The sequence below is a fragment of the Calonectris borealis genome, chromosome 15, assembly GCF_964195595.1.
Source record: "Calonectris borealis chromosome 15, bCalBor7.hap1.2, whole genome shotgun sequence".
Taxonomy (NCBI): domain Eukaryota; kingdom Metazoa; phylum Chordata; class Aves; order Procellariiformes; family Procellariidae; genus Calonectris; species Calonectris borealis.
The window spans coordinates 14,651,664-14,669,344 of NC_134326.1; the positions used below are offsets into that span (position 1 = coordinate 14,651,664).

Consider the following 17,681-nt stretch of genomic DNA (forward strand, 5'->3'; position numbering starts at 1 on the left):
ATGTGATTATTTTAAAGGGAAGAAGATTGGAGAGAGACAGTTGTGGACCAGCAATATGTGTACAACATTAAAATCACTTAGAAAAGTAAGCTTTCTCTGCTTGATCAATGATCTTAAAGGTCTTTTCCAACCTAAATGATTCTATGATTCTGTGTTTCAATATGTTTCATATTTACCTTATGGTGAGAATTTCAGGAGGGCAGAGATACTGCTTGTGTAGTTGTCTTCTCTATGAGAAAGTCTGCTTTCTCATGAAATAACTGGAAGTCAGTGCTCGGCTTCACTTAGTGAATTGCAAAGACTGGTGTGTTTGGAATAGTACAAATTCAGGAAGTGGCTTTCAAGGTAGAAGTGTTTGCGTAATCCCTGCTGAACCTCGCCTTGGGATCCCTTCCTCAGTGATCATTTGGCGTCTTGCATTGGTGGAGGGGGTTTGATTAAAAACATCCGCAAGATACATTCTTGTTCCCTCCAAAAATAGGATGAAGTGATCTGAAATACTGCGTATCATCTAGAGTTTAGGCTGTAGCTTGTCCCATCTGAACAACAGATTAATGCCAAACAGTTGATAACAGACTGGACAATACTTGCTCCTTTTAGGAGAACATCTAATAATGCAAGAACTGTGGTACTCACTGACGGAGCAAGGCACTGTCCTTCCCTTCCTCACTAGCCCAGTCTCTTACCTGCTTTGACTTTTGTTGGTGTATCTCCACCGGAGTTACAACATGGTACCTACCCAGTATGCAGTGGCTCACAAGTTTTGTTGTTATTTAAACACTTGAACATTTCCATGCTCTGTAGGTAAACAGTACTCTGACTGTATGGAGGGATTACATCTGAAGTTCATGTGTTTAAAAAAACTTGGGCTTTCCCTAGCTCACAGAAAAGTCACCATTACTGCAGGGCTGAATTTTTGGCCATGGGGTTATATTAGCAGTTTGATCTTGGCATAGTAAATGTTAATTGTAATAGGAATGAAATTTGTGTTCTGACCCAAGAAATACATGCTTTGGGGGCTGTAATTCTGGCATCATGCAGCAGAGTTTAAATGAAGAGACTTACTATACCTGGAAATGATAATAACTGCTGCTTTCACTCATCTGCTAGTTTTGTTTTTTTAACGTGAAGGTGTCTCTGGCCAGGTGATGGGGATTTAGGGGGAGTGGAGAGAAAATAGTGCAAGACGGTCACCTGCTGCAGCGTGTCCTGTCGCAGAGCTCTTCCTTGGGGCATCAGAACATGGTGTGCTTCCTGATCTGCCTCTTCCACCCACCGGTGGGGCCTTTGTGGTGGGTGATGATGAGGCCAACCTCTGACTGCTAATGCAGGGGAGGGAGCAGACTGGGGAGGAATGAGAGAGAATAGCTGCGGAAAGAGAGGTAACTGTGTAACCATTGTCTGAATAGTTTCTTGAAAGCCATGTTTTCATCAGGCGTCTGTGTGGGGTATTAGAGGGTGACAAAGAGTTGATTTAAATGCAGACTTGCCTCTAGGCAGGGGTTGTGGGTGTCCCTCAGGTGGATCAGTGTGAATGGCTTTGGCAAATCTCCAGCATAGTTTTACGGCTCTGTCCAGCTGACTGTGCTCAGGTTACAGTTGTCAGTAGGATGCACGTACATTGTGTGTGTACTATGCACTGCATTTGAGATGATCCATTAGTTATGATATATATATGTCCCTTTAAAGCCTGGGGCTGAAAAATGTGTTTAAAAAAAAAAAATTTGAGGCAAAAATCACATTTACAAGAACACCACAAGCTGGAAACGGACCAAAAAAAAAAAAAGGGGTTTTGCATCTGAAAGTGCATCAGCATTTTAAAAGACCCAGCAAAGGCAGCACCTCTGGTTCCCATGCTCACAAGTGCATATTTTTGTTCCAGAAAGCCTGTGTCTGTGGTGCGGTGGAGGCACGGAGGCTGCAGCAGGGCAGTGGCAGCTCCCTGCCTGGTGCTCCTTCACGTCCCCTGTTCCTGAGCTCCAGCTCAGGGATAAGTTATTGCGTGGCTTTTTGATGACTGAGTGAGAAGAATTTCAGCAATGTAGTCTGTAACATCATTACCTGTTTTTTTTATGTAACAGAGGAGTTTATCCTTTTGTATTTTTTTTCACCACATGAAGAAAACCCATAAAACTCAACCTGAAGCGGAATATACCTTTTATTAGAGAGGTCTGTTGTGTTTTAGTTGCTGAGATGTTGGACTGTGAGTTGCAAGAGACGTGCCTCGGGAAGGGTGGTGAGCGGGATGGAGAAGTGAAGTGAGAAGGTGCGTATTTATGCTATGACAGCTTTAATGAGGAGCGTATTGCTGATGCTTATCGGCAAGAATAATACCTGCAGCACTTCTTAGAGCTCTTAAAATGCCGAACCCACCTAGGACGTGTCGTTGGCTGGTGCTGGTAAAACAGGCAGGATACCCCACAGCTGGGCGCGGGGACGCCTGTATCCCATGAAAACCTATTGTACCCCGTCTTGGCTCAATTAGTCACAATGCCGGTAAGCTCCTGAATCCTCCTCTTGGCAGAGGTCCTGCTGGTAGCACACTGCCCAGCCAGACGGTGTGCGTACTTAGCAAACAACATGGGATCTGCTCTCCAGCGTCTCAATAGCGAGACAGAAATGGCATTAAGCAGCATTAGGTTTTTGTGTGTTGAAAGATTTTGACGTTCTCGTGATTGCTGCGCAGGCTTAGGAAGCCCTTAGGGCTCGGGTGTCTGTTTCTACAGAGTCGATACTTGCGAGCGGGTTTTGGAGACAGGCGAAGTCCATGTGTCCGTCTGTCTCCTAGAGGGGGGATGACTGCCATTGTGCTCCCTTTCTCCTGCTCTGTAGTTTTGGGGCACAGCAATGGCAGTTCTGTTCATATAAACTAAAAACTAGGACATAAGGGTTTTTTCTGGTTGTACCTGCCTTTGGTTTCAAATACTTTGATTTCAGATACTTTATGGTGAAGCTTTTTCCTGAACACATCTGAGAAGCAGGGAAGTTATTAGCTTGCACATACCAACCTTTTTGTTTTGTTTTGGTTTGTTTTTTTTTTTTTTGCAATTGATAAACACTTGATTTGTTGTTCTTATCACCTCCTCCAGTCAGGAATATTTCATTGTTTCTTACTACTACTTTTTCTGTACACTGCAACCTTTGAAATGAACAAATTGGTGTTAGTGAAGTGACTCCAAATATTTACCTGCTCAAATGTGTGAAGTTTGAGTGCAGTCATTTACCAGAGGTCATGTTCCTTACTAAAAAATAACAAAAAAACCCTCAAACCCTCATTTATTGTTTTGTTCTTTCAGAATGATGGGGAGAACCATTGTGTTCTTTGAAGGTGTAGGAGTCACTAAGTAAAATCAGGACTTGCTTTTTAATGTAAATGTCTCTGGTGGCCAGATGTAATCTGCACACAGGGGGGAAGGCAAATATCTTCAAAAGCATCTGGAGCTTTAGTGATTTCTTGTGTTCTGGTTTTTCCCCAAAGATCCGAGCCAAGAAGAAACCTACTCCAGTGAAGTATGAAGTTGGGGATCTTGTTTGGGCCAAGTTCAACAGACGCCCATGGTGGCCATGCACAATTTGTCATGACCCAGTGCTGGATTGTCACTCAAAAATGAAAGGTACTGTATCTACTCAGACCTCAAAGTGGAGGCATTGTGTATGACAGGGTGCTGCAGTTTTTAATTAATTTGAAAAACATTTCTGGCCCTTGAAAGGTATGAAGAAATAGACTCTACTGTGGAAAACCTGGATCTATAAAGTAGACCTTGATCAGGGAGGTGACAGGAGGAGGACAGGGCTGAGGCTGATGGAAGTGGCACCGGTAGCTGTTGGACATGCAGGCTTTTCTTCCCAGACTGTAGGAAGGATGAGTAGCTGGGCTGAGCTCAGGCCAGTGCAGAAGGAAGAGCAGCCTCTTGAAAAAGGGATGCGGAGGAAGAGCAGAGCAAAAGGAGGTGGATCAGGGAGGTGAGGACAGAGACCTGCAATGGGTGGGCAAGCAGAGCTGGGAAGCCTGGAGTGTCTGAGTACACGGAGGCCAGGCTTGGAGAATGGGAGGCTGGAGAGGCTGAGGAGCGGGGTGTGGGGTAGCGCAATGTAGCTGCTGAATGCCTGAAGGTGTGGTGGGAATGTGTGAGAGGAAGTAAAATTTTTTTTGGTCTTGTTTGGCACAAGGAGGCAAGGGGCTGTTTATGGGGAAATACCGGAAAAACGTGGAGATGGAGCCACATATGTGAAAGTTTAGGGCATAGTGTGTCAGAGAGACTAAGAGCCAGCTGAGTGTGAGGGGAAGAGATGGGGGAAATAAGACAGAGCTGTGCATGCATGAACGTAGGGGAGAGCCAGGAAGGAAGAGTCTTAGAAGCTCAAGGCAGAGAAGTGTAGATGGGTGATGGAGAGAACAGAGGGGAAGTGATTGTTTGGAAATTGCAGCTCATTTGAAGGCTCTCACAGTGCTTTTAGGATCATACTAGCTGCCATGGGGAGACTGCCACAAATGGAAGGGCTTATTTATTTGTCCCTGGTTTCCCCTTCTGATTCTTTTTGTTCTGTGGGCAACTGGAAACGCCTTGAACTGGTGCCATCTGCCACTGACAGCTCTATAAGCTGGTGAGGTTACCACTCACCGATGTATTTCTCTCCAGTTTTTTTTGTGGCCCTGGCCAGCCTAAGAACCAAGTGCTGAGAGCAAGTAGACTTTTTTCCAAGTGGCCATCAGCTCAGAGCCCTCTGCTCTTTCTCTAGAGACATGAAGTAGCTTTTTCTACATTGTGCTCACGTCATCCCTAAGTCTTCTTACTTGCTATTTCTCCACCTTTCCCTCCATCCTTTGGGAGGCATTCGTCCTGATTCTAGATAATACTGAATGTGCTGTTTTAAATAGTCCCTTTCGAGCTCTCAAATTCCTGTTGAAGATGTTGCTGGAAGATATGCCAGACACATAGTCTACCCCCGCATCCCTCCCCATGAAGTTTTGGACAGGATTTAATGTATATAGCTGTCCAGTAATCCCCTCTCAGCCTGTGTATGAGGATTTCTAATAAAGGAATTCTGCGGGGAGAAACATGCTATTAACAAATTCCAGCAAGGTCTGATCTCCAGCTACATGACAGACTCTCCCATCGTGTTTTATCCATGTTCAAACCAATAGAGCTCTGGGGAAAATTGCATTTTCCAGTCGTAGCTGTATGTAATCTGCTCATCTCCCCTCCTCGATGCCGCAGTGGCTGAGCGGGTGGATCTGAACGCCGGTGCTTTTGGGCAGGGGGAGCTGCCGGGGCTCTGTGTGCACTGTGGGAAGCACAGTCCTGCCTTGGCTCTCCTGTTGCCATGGGAACGAGCTCTTCAAAACAAGGCAGGTCGCTTCAAACTCATCACTTGCGCAAAACCCTCTTCTCCTCTTGGGTTGGAGGCACGGTGTTTTGTTTAAAGCAGTTTGCCTTTTCTTGGCAAGCTCTTGACTTGAAGATTTTTGGAGCTGGAAGATTGAGGCTCAGTGGCTTGAGTCCCGGTACTGTGAATGGGACGGATGAAGTCTGTCATCTTTGCCCTCGGTTTGATGTTGCCCTGGTCATTATTTGTCATCCTCTCAGTGGTCTTGGTCAGAATCTCAATGTCAGCACGGCTAAACGCCAGGCTGCCGCACCATGCTGGCACTCCTGGAAGAGGCAGCACAAATCAAATGGGCTGCAAAGTTTAGGCTACGTGTTCAGAGGGTGAAGGTGTTCCCGGGAGAACATGAAGCACAAATTGCAGCGAAATGCAGGGAGAAGTTTATATCCCTTGTTCAAGCTTTGTTTGCTCTGTTCTAACGCCTGTAACCTGTCCTTTTTCAGAAGCACACCCAGTACTGGTTCAGTTCTTAATTGTCCCATGTCTCTTCAGTATTCTCACACAGAAAACACCTTTGAAGAAATCTTTGATTGTGCCCTTATGGTTGAGTTTCTTCTCTTGCTCTGTACCTTTGTGCCCAAAAGTATGGAGATACTCATTACAACTAGCATTTTGTCACATTGCACCAGTCCTTGTAGAGTGTGCATGCATGTGTGTACTTAAATGCTGCTGCTAATGTTTTATGTCCTAAATAAGAGTTTGTCTGGTAACAAAGCATTGAACAAGATGGGATATATCGTGGTGGGGGAGGTTCAACCTGTATCAGTAAACCCTATCCAGAAGGATGTCATTTCTGGGTGTTGCCGGCACACTGTTGCCTTTTCCCAACGGTCAAGTGGACTGGACTGTTTAATCATTAATCAGGGAGTAGCGAAAAAGAAATGTCCTGCCTAGTATGTTGTGTGTCTCAAGGAAAAAAAAAATTTGGCTATTTTTGCAAATTTTTTTGCAGCCAAACTATAGTCTTTGCTCTAGGGAGGTGACCCATCTTAGACCTGTTAGTCAACTGTTTGTAAGACAAAAAATACATTCAGAAATAGAGTGTAGCAACACAGAACATAAAAAGCAGAGATCAAAGGGGTCTCCCTGACTTCTGACTAGAAATTCCCAGAACTGTCATTCATGTGGCAATGTTATTAAGCAAAAAGCAGTTGAAAATTAACTGGCAAATTGCTACCACTTTCTGTGATTCTCTTTGTCTTTATTCCGTTATATGCAAGGGGTTAATTCTGTTACATTTCTCAAAATAGTTTCCAATCGGAGACCGTACCGAGAGTACTATGTGGATGCCTTAGGAGAACCTTCAGAGAAAACCTGGGTTGCTGGGAAAGCTATTGTCCTCTTTGAAGGAAGACATCAGTTTGAAGAGCTGCCTGTTCTTCGGAGAAGAGGAAAGCAAAAGGAAAAAGGCTACAAACATAAGGTGAAAGATCTGTTTTCTTTAATATGTTTTTGATTCTTTGAATCTGCATAGTACAAAGTATTCCTTTATGCCTGGAATTGCACTTTGACAGCTTTCTTCGTTGCTGCAGTCACTGCCACAGCAGCCAGGGAAGTGATTCTTTGCATCCTTACGAGTATAGTTTATAAGCTGCCAGAAGTTTCTAGGCTCTCTTTTATGTCGGGGTGTGGCCTGCTGCTTTTATTGCCCTAGACAGCTCTGAGAGGCAGAGGAGTCAGGTCTCTGTCGGTGTGAGATGTGTTCGGCGGCGCAGTCCTCTCCTGATGTCTATTACGGCGCGCTTCTAAATAACTTCCTGTGCTCTCTGGCAGCCTCCTTTGGCTGATCTGAAGCAGAGGTGGAGTTGCACGCTTCACTAGATCACTGACGGAGATAAAGCAGTGGAGTTTTTAGCCCTGTTTCAGTAATTCTCTTTATAGAAACCTGTTAGGACTTAAAATTTGACTTGGAAAATGCTTTGTCAGTGGGGCTGTGGGAATGAGTTTTGTGGCTCATCGCATCATCTCTGTTTCCAAACATAACAGCCCGGAGCAGTTGTAGCCAGTATAATGTAACGTGACACAGGGGTCTGGTCTACGTCTTTAGGAAGGTGACTGGGGAAATTAACTTTTTAGAATTGCTGAAGTGAAGAAGGACAGAGGCTACTGCGTTATTGTAAGAGAGCAGATAGTCATACTAGGCAATGGTGTCTGGTTTTTCTTTCTCTCTTTTTCCAAGAGGTTTATTAGCAGTTACGTACTTAACCTGTGTTAGTGCAAAACCATCAAGTGAAATGTGTTCTTGCAGATGTGAGTCCCCGGGTGTAATGCTTTCATTTGGTTTTCCTTTTCCAAGGGCATGTTCAGTGTCTTCTCTAAGGACTTTTCTCCGTGTGTTCACAGCCTCCTAACCACTTGTGACATTCTTCCAAGTAACTTTTCTGGTCCTAGAAATGCTCCATGACTAGAGTCTCATTCTATATGTAAATGGCAGCACCAGTGTGGTGGCAGCAGCAAAGGGAATCAGATGTTTGTTGCTCGCATAAATGTCCAGGTTTGCATCCCTGGAAGCCAAGATCTGATGCAAAGCTGAGAGTATTTGGCTGCTTTGCTACCAGGGTCCATAAAACTTTTTAATCTGCTGAGATGAAATTTTGTTGGTGTGGGATTTCTTTTTTTAAAGGAAAAGTGTCAGAAATTTGAGTTGTTCCTCCTGCCTTGGAATTGGTTTTGATTTTAGGAGCAGTTGTGAAGCCTTTGATTTGCTGTTGTGCAGCCAAGATAACACATAGATAAGAAACAAGTTTCTTGCTGTTTTTAGATGTTAGCAGAGGTTCCTGTCCAGTATGGAGAGTGCTTTTTGTTTTATGCTAAAAGTACAGAGTTAAAGCTGGGAGACTTCTAGGTAATGGACATCTTAAATTTCTTAAGAGTACATTTTAGATTTGTGTCAGGATCTCATGTTTGTACTGAGGTGAGTTGATGGAGAGGGAAGATTGAATTGTGCTCTGAGTTCAAGGGATGCAGGAAGGAGCAAAGCAAACATGTCTGCTCAAATATTTTGAGGAAAATGATGCTACATTTGCCTTGAGAGGCCTGTTGGCTGTTGCTTTGCATTTCTGTGCCAGGGGTCCGTAACATATGCATATTCCCCTTTACAGGCTGTTGTGTTCAGGGTGTGCTGGGATGCCAGGACATCTGGTTCCTGGGAGACCTGTGCTTGCAGGGACCTTTTTTCTGTTTTGGGAATGCACAGGGATTTTTATTAGGCTCAGCCGGAGTGCGGATTACTTACCCAGGAGAAGTATTTTCTGTGTCCGCTAGGCACAGTCTCTGGAAATCCAGACAATGTGATTGTCTTAAAGGTGCAAAGTGCAGGATTGTCACTCTGTTCTGTGCCTTGTGTGTCTCTATCTCACTTTTATCTTGTTGCTTATCCCATCAAATTTTTCTATTTCTTTTTTTGTCTCCTGCAACTTTAAGGTTCCTCAAAGATTTATGGCTAAATGGGAAGTCAGTGTTGGACAGGCAGAAGACATTCTTCTTGGGGGGCCAGAGGATCAAAAATGCAGCCAGAACTCCAGCGAGCTGGACAGCGAGAAGGAAGTGCAGTCAGAATACTATGCCAATGGCCCTGGAGCAGAAAGGGACAGGCAGCTGAATGGCTGTTTTAAATCCTTGGCATTTGACTCCAGACACCTGGCCAGTGAAAAAGGAAAATTGCACATTAAGCCACATGTGAAAAAGAGCTCTGACAGCAGAAAAAGGACTAGAGTAAAAAAGAGTGGTGCAAGAGGGGAAGCATCTAGGGGAGAAATCAAAGAAAAAACGCCAGAGAGCATCGTTAGAAACATGATTGTTGGGGACCTACCAGATAAACACGCATCTCATGAACTTCGCCGGATTGCCAACAGCCTAACAGCATCCAGTAGCACCAGGGAAAACCATTTGCTTTCCTCCTTTGGAGAAAGACGTTTTGAAAAGACAACTTTGAAACCGGACTATGAGAATCGTAAAAGTGATGCTCTGAAGAACACGCTCCGAGGGGATTTGTTTTCCAGCGCATCTTTGGAGAGAGAGAAGAACTCCCTGGGCATTTTATGCAGTTCCAAATTACAAATACACTATTCTGCATCTGATACTGGTATTGAGAAAAAGCAAACTGAAACGGATTCATCCTCTTCCCTCTCAGATGGTGGGAACAGTGATATAGATACCATGGACCAAAGTTCAGAGAGAGCCTCTAGTGCTCTCGAAGTTAGTGATTCTTCAGATAAAGTGGAGAAGGAATTTCCTATGACGTCAAGTGGAAACATTAAGCTTTCCACCTATCTTTCTCAGAAGAGTAACAGAAGGGCCAGAAAGAAGTCATACAGAGATCGCAAACCTGTGGGAGGTTCAGTAACCAGCAGACTTGATGCTGAATTTGCAGATGGGGAGCTTGAAGTAGGCTTCTCTGATGCTGAGATGTCATTGACGGCTCTTGAGTGCTCTTCAGATGTGAGAAATGACAATCTTTCCCTAGCAAACAAGCACACTACTCCCCGAAGTGTTTCCAAGGACAGCTCCTGGCCTGCTGTTGCAAATCAAGCAATCTTAAAACCGAAAAGCATGAAATTGCCCCGAATCAGGAGTATAAAATGCAAACATAAAGAAAAAGTTGCTGGGTTGGAGCCTTCTCTTGCAGAAGAGGGTGGCGTGAATCGCTGCTCTTCTGATACCAAAGGTTTCTCTGGCCTACAGAGAGATTCTCTTCAGAGAAGTGGAAAAGTTGATGGTCAGAAACTGTTAAACAACATGCATGAGAAACCCAGGGATTCTGCTGAAATAGAAACGGCTGTGGTGAAACACGTCTTGTCAGAGCTGAAGGAGCTGTCTTATCGGTCCATGAATGATGATGCTAGTGACTCTGGCGCTCCAAAGGCCACAGTACCCTTACTTTTCTCTTCCGCCTCTGGTCATGGTCGTTTGCCTATTGAGCCAGATTACAAATTCAGCACCTTGTTAATGATGTTGAAGGATATGCATGACAGTAAGACAAAAGAGCAGCAACTGATGACTGGTCAAAATATAGTCCCATTTCGAAATACCAGTACAGCTGATGGTTCTGGAAGCAATTCTGCGAGTGGTCTGAAGTCCTTGTCTATTGTAGGTCCCCCATATAAAATAGAAAAAAATGGAGATTGTATCCAGGAAACAGTAAATCCAAACTCAGCTATAAGCAAGTCATTTTCACGCAATCCTCCAACCAAGTTGACGGGGATTGGTACTAGTAAAAGGGAGCCCGCGAGTACTGCTGTTTCTGGGACAAACGGCACAAATTGCGTGTCCAAACGCAACTGTTCAAAATCTAAGCAGTCATCAAAGCTTGGAGATAAAACAGTTTCAAACAGAAAGGACTTAAAACCAGGAGGGCCAAGTAAGTTGCTAAGTCGGTTATCCAGAGATTCAGGAGAACATGCATTCCGCGTTCACGGTTCGGTTACCAGTCCTCTAGGTAATGAAGCAGAAGATACTGAGAGGAAAGAGTCTGTTGATTTAACAGAACATTCAACTGATGAAGACTCTGCCTGTTTATCTGATGACAATTTAGATCGTATTGGAAGGAGACCTGAAGCTGGTAGAAATATTAAGAGCTGCACTTCCGCTGAAAATGGGGAGAGTCCAGACTTGGATTCAGAGGCAAATAGTGAGAGCTCTCTTGGTGATGAGTCTAATGATATAAATCACGTAGCACCCAAAAAGCGATGGCAGCGTTTTAACCAAAGCAGTGCTAGATCTAATAAGCACATCAGTAGATCTAGGGGACAAGGAAACTTGGAGAGTGCCTTTGGCCTGAATTGTCGTGGCTTTTCCCTGAAGGGAAATGAGTTCTTGGGACGTAGGCATTCCCCTCATTCAAAGGTGCTTGAGGGAGACCTGACAGATCAGGACTATGAGAATCATTTAGACTTAGTTGAGAAACGTTTGAATGTATGTGGTAAGCCAAACAACAGTGTGATGGACTCAGAAACAGAGCTTGGCAACTTTGCTCCCCAGTCTGAATTCTCTGCACAAGGTAAGGGAGCTGGACTTGCACCAGAGTGTGTATTTGTATACATTTTATACTTTTTCATTTAAAGCATAAGTTATGGAACTTGGGGCTGTTTGACAACGTGGAGATGTATACGTCTGAGCCGAAGAAAGTGTGATACATTGGTTTTGGGTTCTCTGTAAGCATGGAGAACAAAGAAGGCAGAGTGATTATGGGATTTTGCTTAGCTTTTTGGTCAGAAAGTTTAAATACATTACAAATTGTAGTTCCTCCACAGTGAAAGGTAAAATAAGCATCCTTCTGAGTTTGGGATTTTTTTTTTAATTATACCTTCATAATGTGTTGCTTAGAGCCACGTGCTTGGTGTTAGCTGGATAGATCAGCGCTAGAAAGTTGTGGGAAACTGAGCCTCAATGTCTGTTCTCTTTTTTGTTTTTTTTCTTTCTTTCTAGTGCTTTTTGACATAGTCTCTTTGGTTTGTTCTGTAGGATTTCATCGAGACAACGGGGTTGGGGTTTTTTTGGCATTTTAGTGTGGAATTTTATTGGCTGCTAATAATGAATTGGGGAACCCCACAGATTTCCTGACTTACAGCTCTCGTGTGGCTGCCTGAGGGGTGAAGGGGAGAACAGAAGAGGGGGAAGCTGCCAGGGAGGCTGGGCTGGAGGTGGATCTGGAAAATGGCAGGCAGAAGTAAGGCAGCACCATTGGAAGGGAAATGACCTAGGAAGGAGGAGGCTTCTGAGGACAATAAGGTCAGACAGCCCTGCCTCTCCCACAGAGATGGGGACATTTGGTTAAAGCCAAAAAAAAAAAAAAAAAAAAAAAAGGAAAAACGACAAAGAAGAAAACAAAAGGATGAGAAGATGTGTGTGGAAGGAATAAGTCCAGCAGAACCATGTTCAACACATGGCGTCCTCAGACTTCTGCAAAGAATCTGAGGAAGCAAATCTTAAGGAAAACAACAAAATGAAACTTTTACATAGATTGCACCCAACTAAATTGCTCTAATCTATTTGCAATATCATAAATTAATGTAACTTGGCAGAATTTTGAATCTTCGCGCATTTTGTCACTTTTATGTTCCCTCAGTGCACACTTTGGTGTGTTTATTTTGCTATTAGTTGCTGGAGGTTGCCTGCACCTCTGTTTCAGTGGAAAAGGCAGCTCCTGGCTTAGTGGTCATAGACCTACCCAAGGCAAGTCACAGCAGGCACAGAAAACGAGCCCATCGGGTGTAACGCGCGGGGTAAAAGTTCTGGTTTGAAATCAGGACAAGCTCAATCATTCACTGACTCCTGTGGCTGCATGTTTTTGAGGACTTAAGTCTTCACAGAGCAGGTGAGAGGATGCACATTGTTCTGGGGCTGTCAAGGCTCTGCCACAGGAGGGTCACAGCCCGCCGGAGGGAGAGACTTCCTTGTTTGCACTAAGATGCAGCCGGGTTCTCCTGGCTTCGTGATGGTTTTGCAATTGAAGCATCACTCTGATGTTGCTGTGTGAGATGAAGATGCAAGCCTGCAGAGAGAGCTAGAGAAGAAGAGCTGCTGAGAGGTAGTAATGTTAAGAGAAGAGGAGAGAAGCGGCAGAGGAAGGCAGCAGGCTGGTGGGCGAGGTGGCATCGGCGGAGAGGAGCGCAGAGCTGTCCTGGTACTGCATACAGGGATGCAGTGAGGGCCTGGGTTTGCTTTTAAAAGTGACAGATCAGTAATCGCAGTGTAATCTAATTCCCCTGCCCTAAATAGCATGTGAGCCTTGAAACACACCTGAAGCTTATCAATGTAAATGTGCCATAGGGAAGCACTGGAGCCTCTGTGTATGAGGAGCTGTAACATCCCCAGTGTGGTAGTGAGTAAACCTCTACTGCTGTGAAAAGCCCATTTGTGGAAGCCAGTCTTCCTTTTATATCAGGCAAGGCCAATTACATAGAAAGTAGAGAGACTAATGCTGGAAGTTAGACTAACTGTGGCTTACAGAAGAGAAGGAGTTTCCTCTGTTGGCCAGTGCTTTGAGAAGACGTGGCTAATCCTTGTCCGCAGCAGGCAGAGTATCAGTGTAAGAGATCACAACAGATTGCAGTCACAACTGTGTAATTTCCACTAAGCTATATAAAGTCTTCATCATAGTTGAATGGCAACATTTGGCATATTTTTGCTACAAACTTTGTGGTGCGATTTAGAGCAAATAAGGCAGAAGTGAAGATTAGTGGAATTTGCTGACGTAAAACATTTTTATGAATAATAGTTTCGTCAGGTACGTGATTTGCCAGTGCCAATCAGACTGCATTTGGGATTCTTGTACAAGATTCGCTTTGGGAAAAAAATGCAGTTAAGCCAGCCCTTCTGGCACACTGCTGTGTGCTCTGCTGCATGGCTTTGGGGCTCTAAATAGTTGCCCAGTGAGGATATTCATCCCATAACTGGTTATGTGCTGAAATGTGTATTTCACCCAGACACCTGTGCAGAGCATTAATAGAGGCTGAAAATAGCTGTTTGAGAAAGTTGTTCCTTCTCTTTTGGCCAAGTTTGACGTTTTCATGCTTCTTTAACCACAAAGCCACAATAAAGCTTAGCAATCTTGTCCAACATCCCTGTTCTGAAGTGTTGCACTGGAAGGTTTGTTATAAAATGTTTCCGTTTTTTAAAGAAGAAAAAGCCACCTCCTACACATGAAAAGAAGCAAAGAGAATATTTACTGTTTGTTCCTAAACTTCCAGGAGACCACAAATGTGTAGGAGAAATGTGACTAGGAGAAATCTTTCAACAATATTATTTAATAGTTTTGAAAACTAAAAAAGGCGAAAAGTCAGGTATTCTGGGAAGTGAGAAAAAGACATAAACTTGCATCATCTTGCTTTTGCAGCTTGCTGAGTAGAGATGATGTAGAGCGTCGGGGCTCTTTTTTTGGAGCTTGCTGCGTGTTGGGGTGTTGAGGTGGTATAGCATGGGTGGTTAGGTTTGTATCGAGGAAATACCTGTTACCGGGTTTCCCTTGCGATGGTGCAGCGTTGTGCAAACAAAGACATCTGAGCCCTGAAGAGCCTGCAGTCTCTGGCGAGGACTGTTCGCTCCCTGATCTCATTGTGGAACCTATTGTTGGGAAGCAAAGGCAATAAATGGGCTTGCAGTAGCAGATGGGGAATACAAGGCTCTTGTAGTATATACAAAAATATGCCAGGGAGGAGGGGAAGGGAAGGATTTAGGCTTATGTGTTACTAGTGAAACTAGTGACTGAACCGCATTACGAGAACACAGTGTTTTCCTGTGCCCCTGCACTAAAACCAAAGGAGTTTGGGTTGACAGTAAAAGTAGCATGATGAATCTGAGTTGCTAATGGACTTAAGTTTTGGTAAACATACTGCAAAAAAGTTAGACATAGTTTGTCTAAGGAGATGTTGGGTAAAATTCCAGGAGTCCCTCAGTCAGATATCTAATGTTTTTTGGTTTCTTGTCTGAACTCCTTGAAGTCCCTTAGGTCTTTAAAAATCCCACCGCCATGTCAGGATTGTGGAAAATAGTAAGCTCAAAAATTATAAGGGTGTGTCAAAGAAAAAGAAGTATCGGGGCTCCTGGAGCCTCTGGAAGAGAAGGCAGGAGCAACTGTTATCTACAGATCATGAGGAGAATGTTGTCTTGTGATCCTCTCAGAAACACAGTCTTGAAGCTGCTTTCCTTTTTCTTAGTACATTCAGAGAGGAAACGCCTTAGAAAGCCAAGTAAACGGCTTCTGGAATATGCAGAAGAATATGATCACTTATTTGCACCCAAGAAAAAATCAAAGAAGGGCCAGGAGCAATTGCAAAAGGTGGGTGAAGGCTAATGTGCTCTTTATGATTATTACCTGAGGCTCTGGTCTGCATGCTTTTGAAGCGTTCTTGCTCCTGACTGTTGTTGCTGTGTGCGGTGCCACGCAGGATGAAAGTTTTCACCAACATGTTTCGCTACGCTAGGTGAATTCTGTGGTGAGGTCTGAATTTGAAGGAGGTCTTCCTGCACAATGCAGTCCTGACAGAGATACCCAGCGGGGGCTGAGTTCTTTGGTTTCAACTCCATCTTCAACCAAAGAGTCCCCTCCCATCCTTGAAGCAGAGTGTTCCTTCTCAGAACTAGGATCCCATTCCACTGATCAACTTTTAGAAGGACCTTCAGATTTTCCAGAGCTGGTGCTGTCTTCCTCAGATGTTTCTGAAGTTTCTGCTTCTCCTGATGCAGAAGAGAGATTCCTGAAATCAGGTAAGTGGGATGTTGTGTGATTCTGCTCCCGTAAGTGAACACGTCACAAGTTCAGTGAAATTGTTGCTTCGGTCAGAGTGAAACTACAGTTAGTAGCTGTTGATCTGATAGTTTGTTTTTGCTTTGCTTCATTCAGTGACCATTACTGGTGCTGGGAAGGGAGAGAGGGCAGGTGCAGTGAGCTGGATGATTACACTTATGCTATTAGCTTTCTGTAGTGTGTGATGGTCCTCCTTAGGTCCTGGCACAGAATACCCCTTTGTCCAAACGAAGGAAGTCACAACTCCTCTGAGTCCTTGCCGTCTGTGCTTGCAAACAGTGGCATTCCTTTAGCTTGAAGGTCTTGCTGCTGTTAAAACCCTGTGGATGAACCCTGTGCTGAGGTTGATATGCAAAGTCTAATCTGCATAGCTCGTGGGGTGACCTTTTGCTCACCTTTTGCTTGTAGCACAGAAATCCCTCTGGAAAAGCTTTTTTTTCTTAGAGGTTCTAAGCATCTGTAGAAATTGTCAGACTTGTACTGGCAGCAAGCCAGGGCCTTAGCTTTCAGTGAGGCACAGTATACAAAGAGCGAGTGCGGTCTGACAGGCTTTTCCCCTTTCCAGCAGAGTCAGTAGCAGGGTCTACTTTGCAGTACGTTCATTCTCTGGTAGCGTCTAAAGACATGACCAGGGTTAAAGCCCTGGTGTTCTGGCTGTGCTAACTTGGAGGGAACAACCCCAAACAAAAAAACCAACAACAAACACGCAGACGGGGGGGTATGGGAGGTCAGTTAGCCTGTTGTGTTTGAGGGCAGAGGGATTGCCTTTGGGGGCTTGTGGGTGTCAGATGGAAATGGAAAGTTGGAGAGGATTAAAAGAGGAAAAACTGGGGATGTGAACCTGAGGTCAGAGATGCAGGAGAACAGTACAGGGCGCAGCAATGGGAGCAAGCATCCTGTATGCAGAGGTTGCATAGCTCTTCCCCCTCCTGAGAAAACTCACCTCTTGCTGAGGCACACAGAGCCCAAGCTGTGAGCAGAGGCGTGCCTTGAGGACGATGCATAAGCAGTGCATCGGAGGTGTGTGTCACAGAAAGGACACAGCCGAGGCAGATAAAGCGAGCAGATGAACAGGGTAGGATGGGTAGCAGGCTGTTACTGTGGTGTGTCTTGCACTCATAGCATCATCATTTCCTGGTCACTCTAAGTTTATACTGTTGCCAAAATTAGTGTGGATGAGCCCAGGTCTAGCAACTGGTTACTTCCTGACTGTCAGCAAAAAGCTTGAGTAGGAAATGGTGCAAGTTACAGCTAGTAAAGCTGTTGTTTGGGGTGTCTTTTCCCAGGTAGTTTTAACTGGGAGCGTGTCCTTTAGCCTGTTTACTGTGCGCAGCGTGAATGCTGGTGCGAGTGGCGTGGGAGTGGAGGCAGGGCTGTATTTGTCAGTGGTAGGACTGGCTTATGCCAGATCAAAGTGATTGGGAAATTATGATCTGAATTGTGCTGCCAGGATGTGTTACCTGCTGGCATTGACTTCATAGTCTCTCTTCTGCGGGTGGATTTTTGTATTACATATTGAGGTATGCCTGAAGGTTATGGCAGCTTGAGGTCCATTTTTGTGGAAGCTGTACAGAAAGAGGTAATTGGCATCTCTGCCCGAGAAGCTTATGGTCCCAAAGACTGGGTGAAGTAGATTGTTTTGAACTGTTGGCTGATACTTGCTTAATGGTCTTAGTCTGATTGAAGAGAAGAAAAACCCCATTTATCTGATGTAAAGAGTTTCATTGCAGGAAACTTCGAAAGCAAGCGTCAAAGGAAGCCCACTAAAAAGCTCTTGGAATCCAATGATTTGGACACTGCCTTTATGCCAAAGAAGGAGGAGTGGACTCCCCCAAAGAAGGTACTTTCCTTCCAGCTCTTTTGAAAACCAGATAGAAAATGAGCCTTGACAGCAGACCCTGCTGAATGAGACACAGTGCAATGGGCTGTGGTTTTTTGTTGGCTGTGGCCCAAGAGCAAAGGTCCACCCTTCCCAAAGGTGCTCACTGCTGTGTTATGATGAAGAAATCTGCTGAATACAGATGTGTTCCCCACCCCTCCCCACTTG

At 44.6% G+C, this 17,681-nt stretch overlaps 1 protein-coding gene across 2 annotated transcripts in view; it reads left to right on the forward strand.

Annotated features, from left to right (window-relative positions):
* NSD1 (nuclear receptor binding SET domain protein 1) overlaps nucleotides 1-17,681 on the forward strand; it is a 66,119-nt gene that overhangs the window by 14,022 nt on the left and 34,416 nt on the right. Inside the window, exons 3-8 of one of the 2 annotated variants that reach the window (XM_075164347.1) lie at nucleotides 3,479-3,614; nucleotides 6,639-6,811; nucleotides 8,812-11,386; nucleotides 15,045-15,166; nucleotides 15,312-15,594; nucleotides 17,365-17,474. In XM_075164347.1, the coding sequence (XP_075020448.1) occupies nucleotides 3,479-3,614; nucleotides 6,639-6,811; nucleotides 8,812-11,386; nucleotides 15,045-15,166; nucleotides 15,312-15,594; nucleotides 17,365-17,474 (3,399 nt within the window). The remainder of the gene's footprint in view (nucleotides 1-3,478; nucleotides 3,615-6,638; nucleotides 6,812-8,811; nucleotides 11,387-15,044; nucleotides 15,167-15,311; nucleotides 15,595-17,364; nucleotides 17,475-17,681) is intronic. The other variant, XM_075164348.1, reaches the window with a different exon arrangement.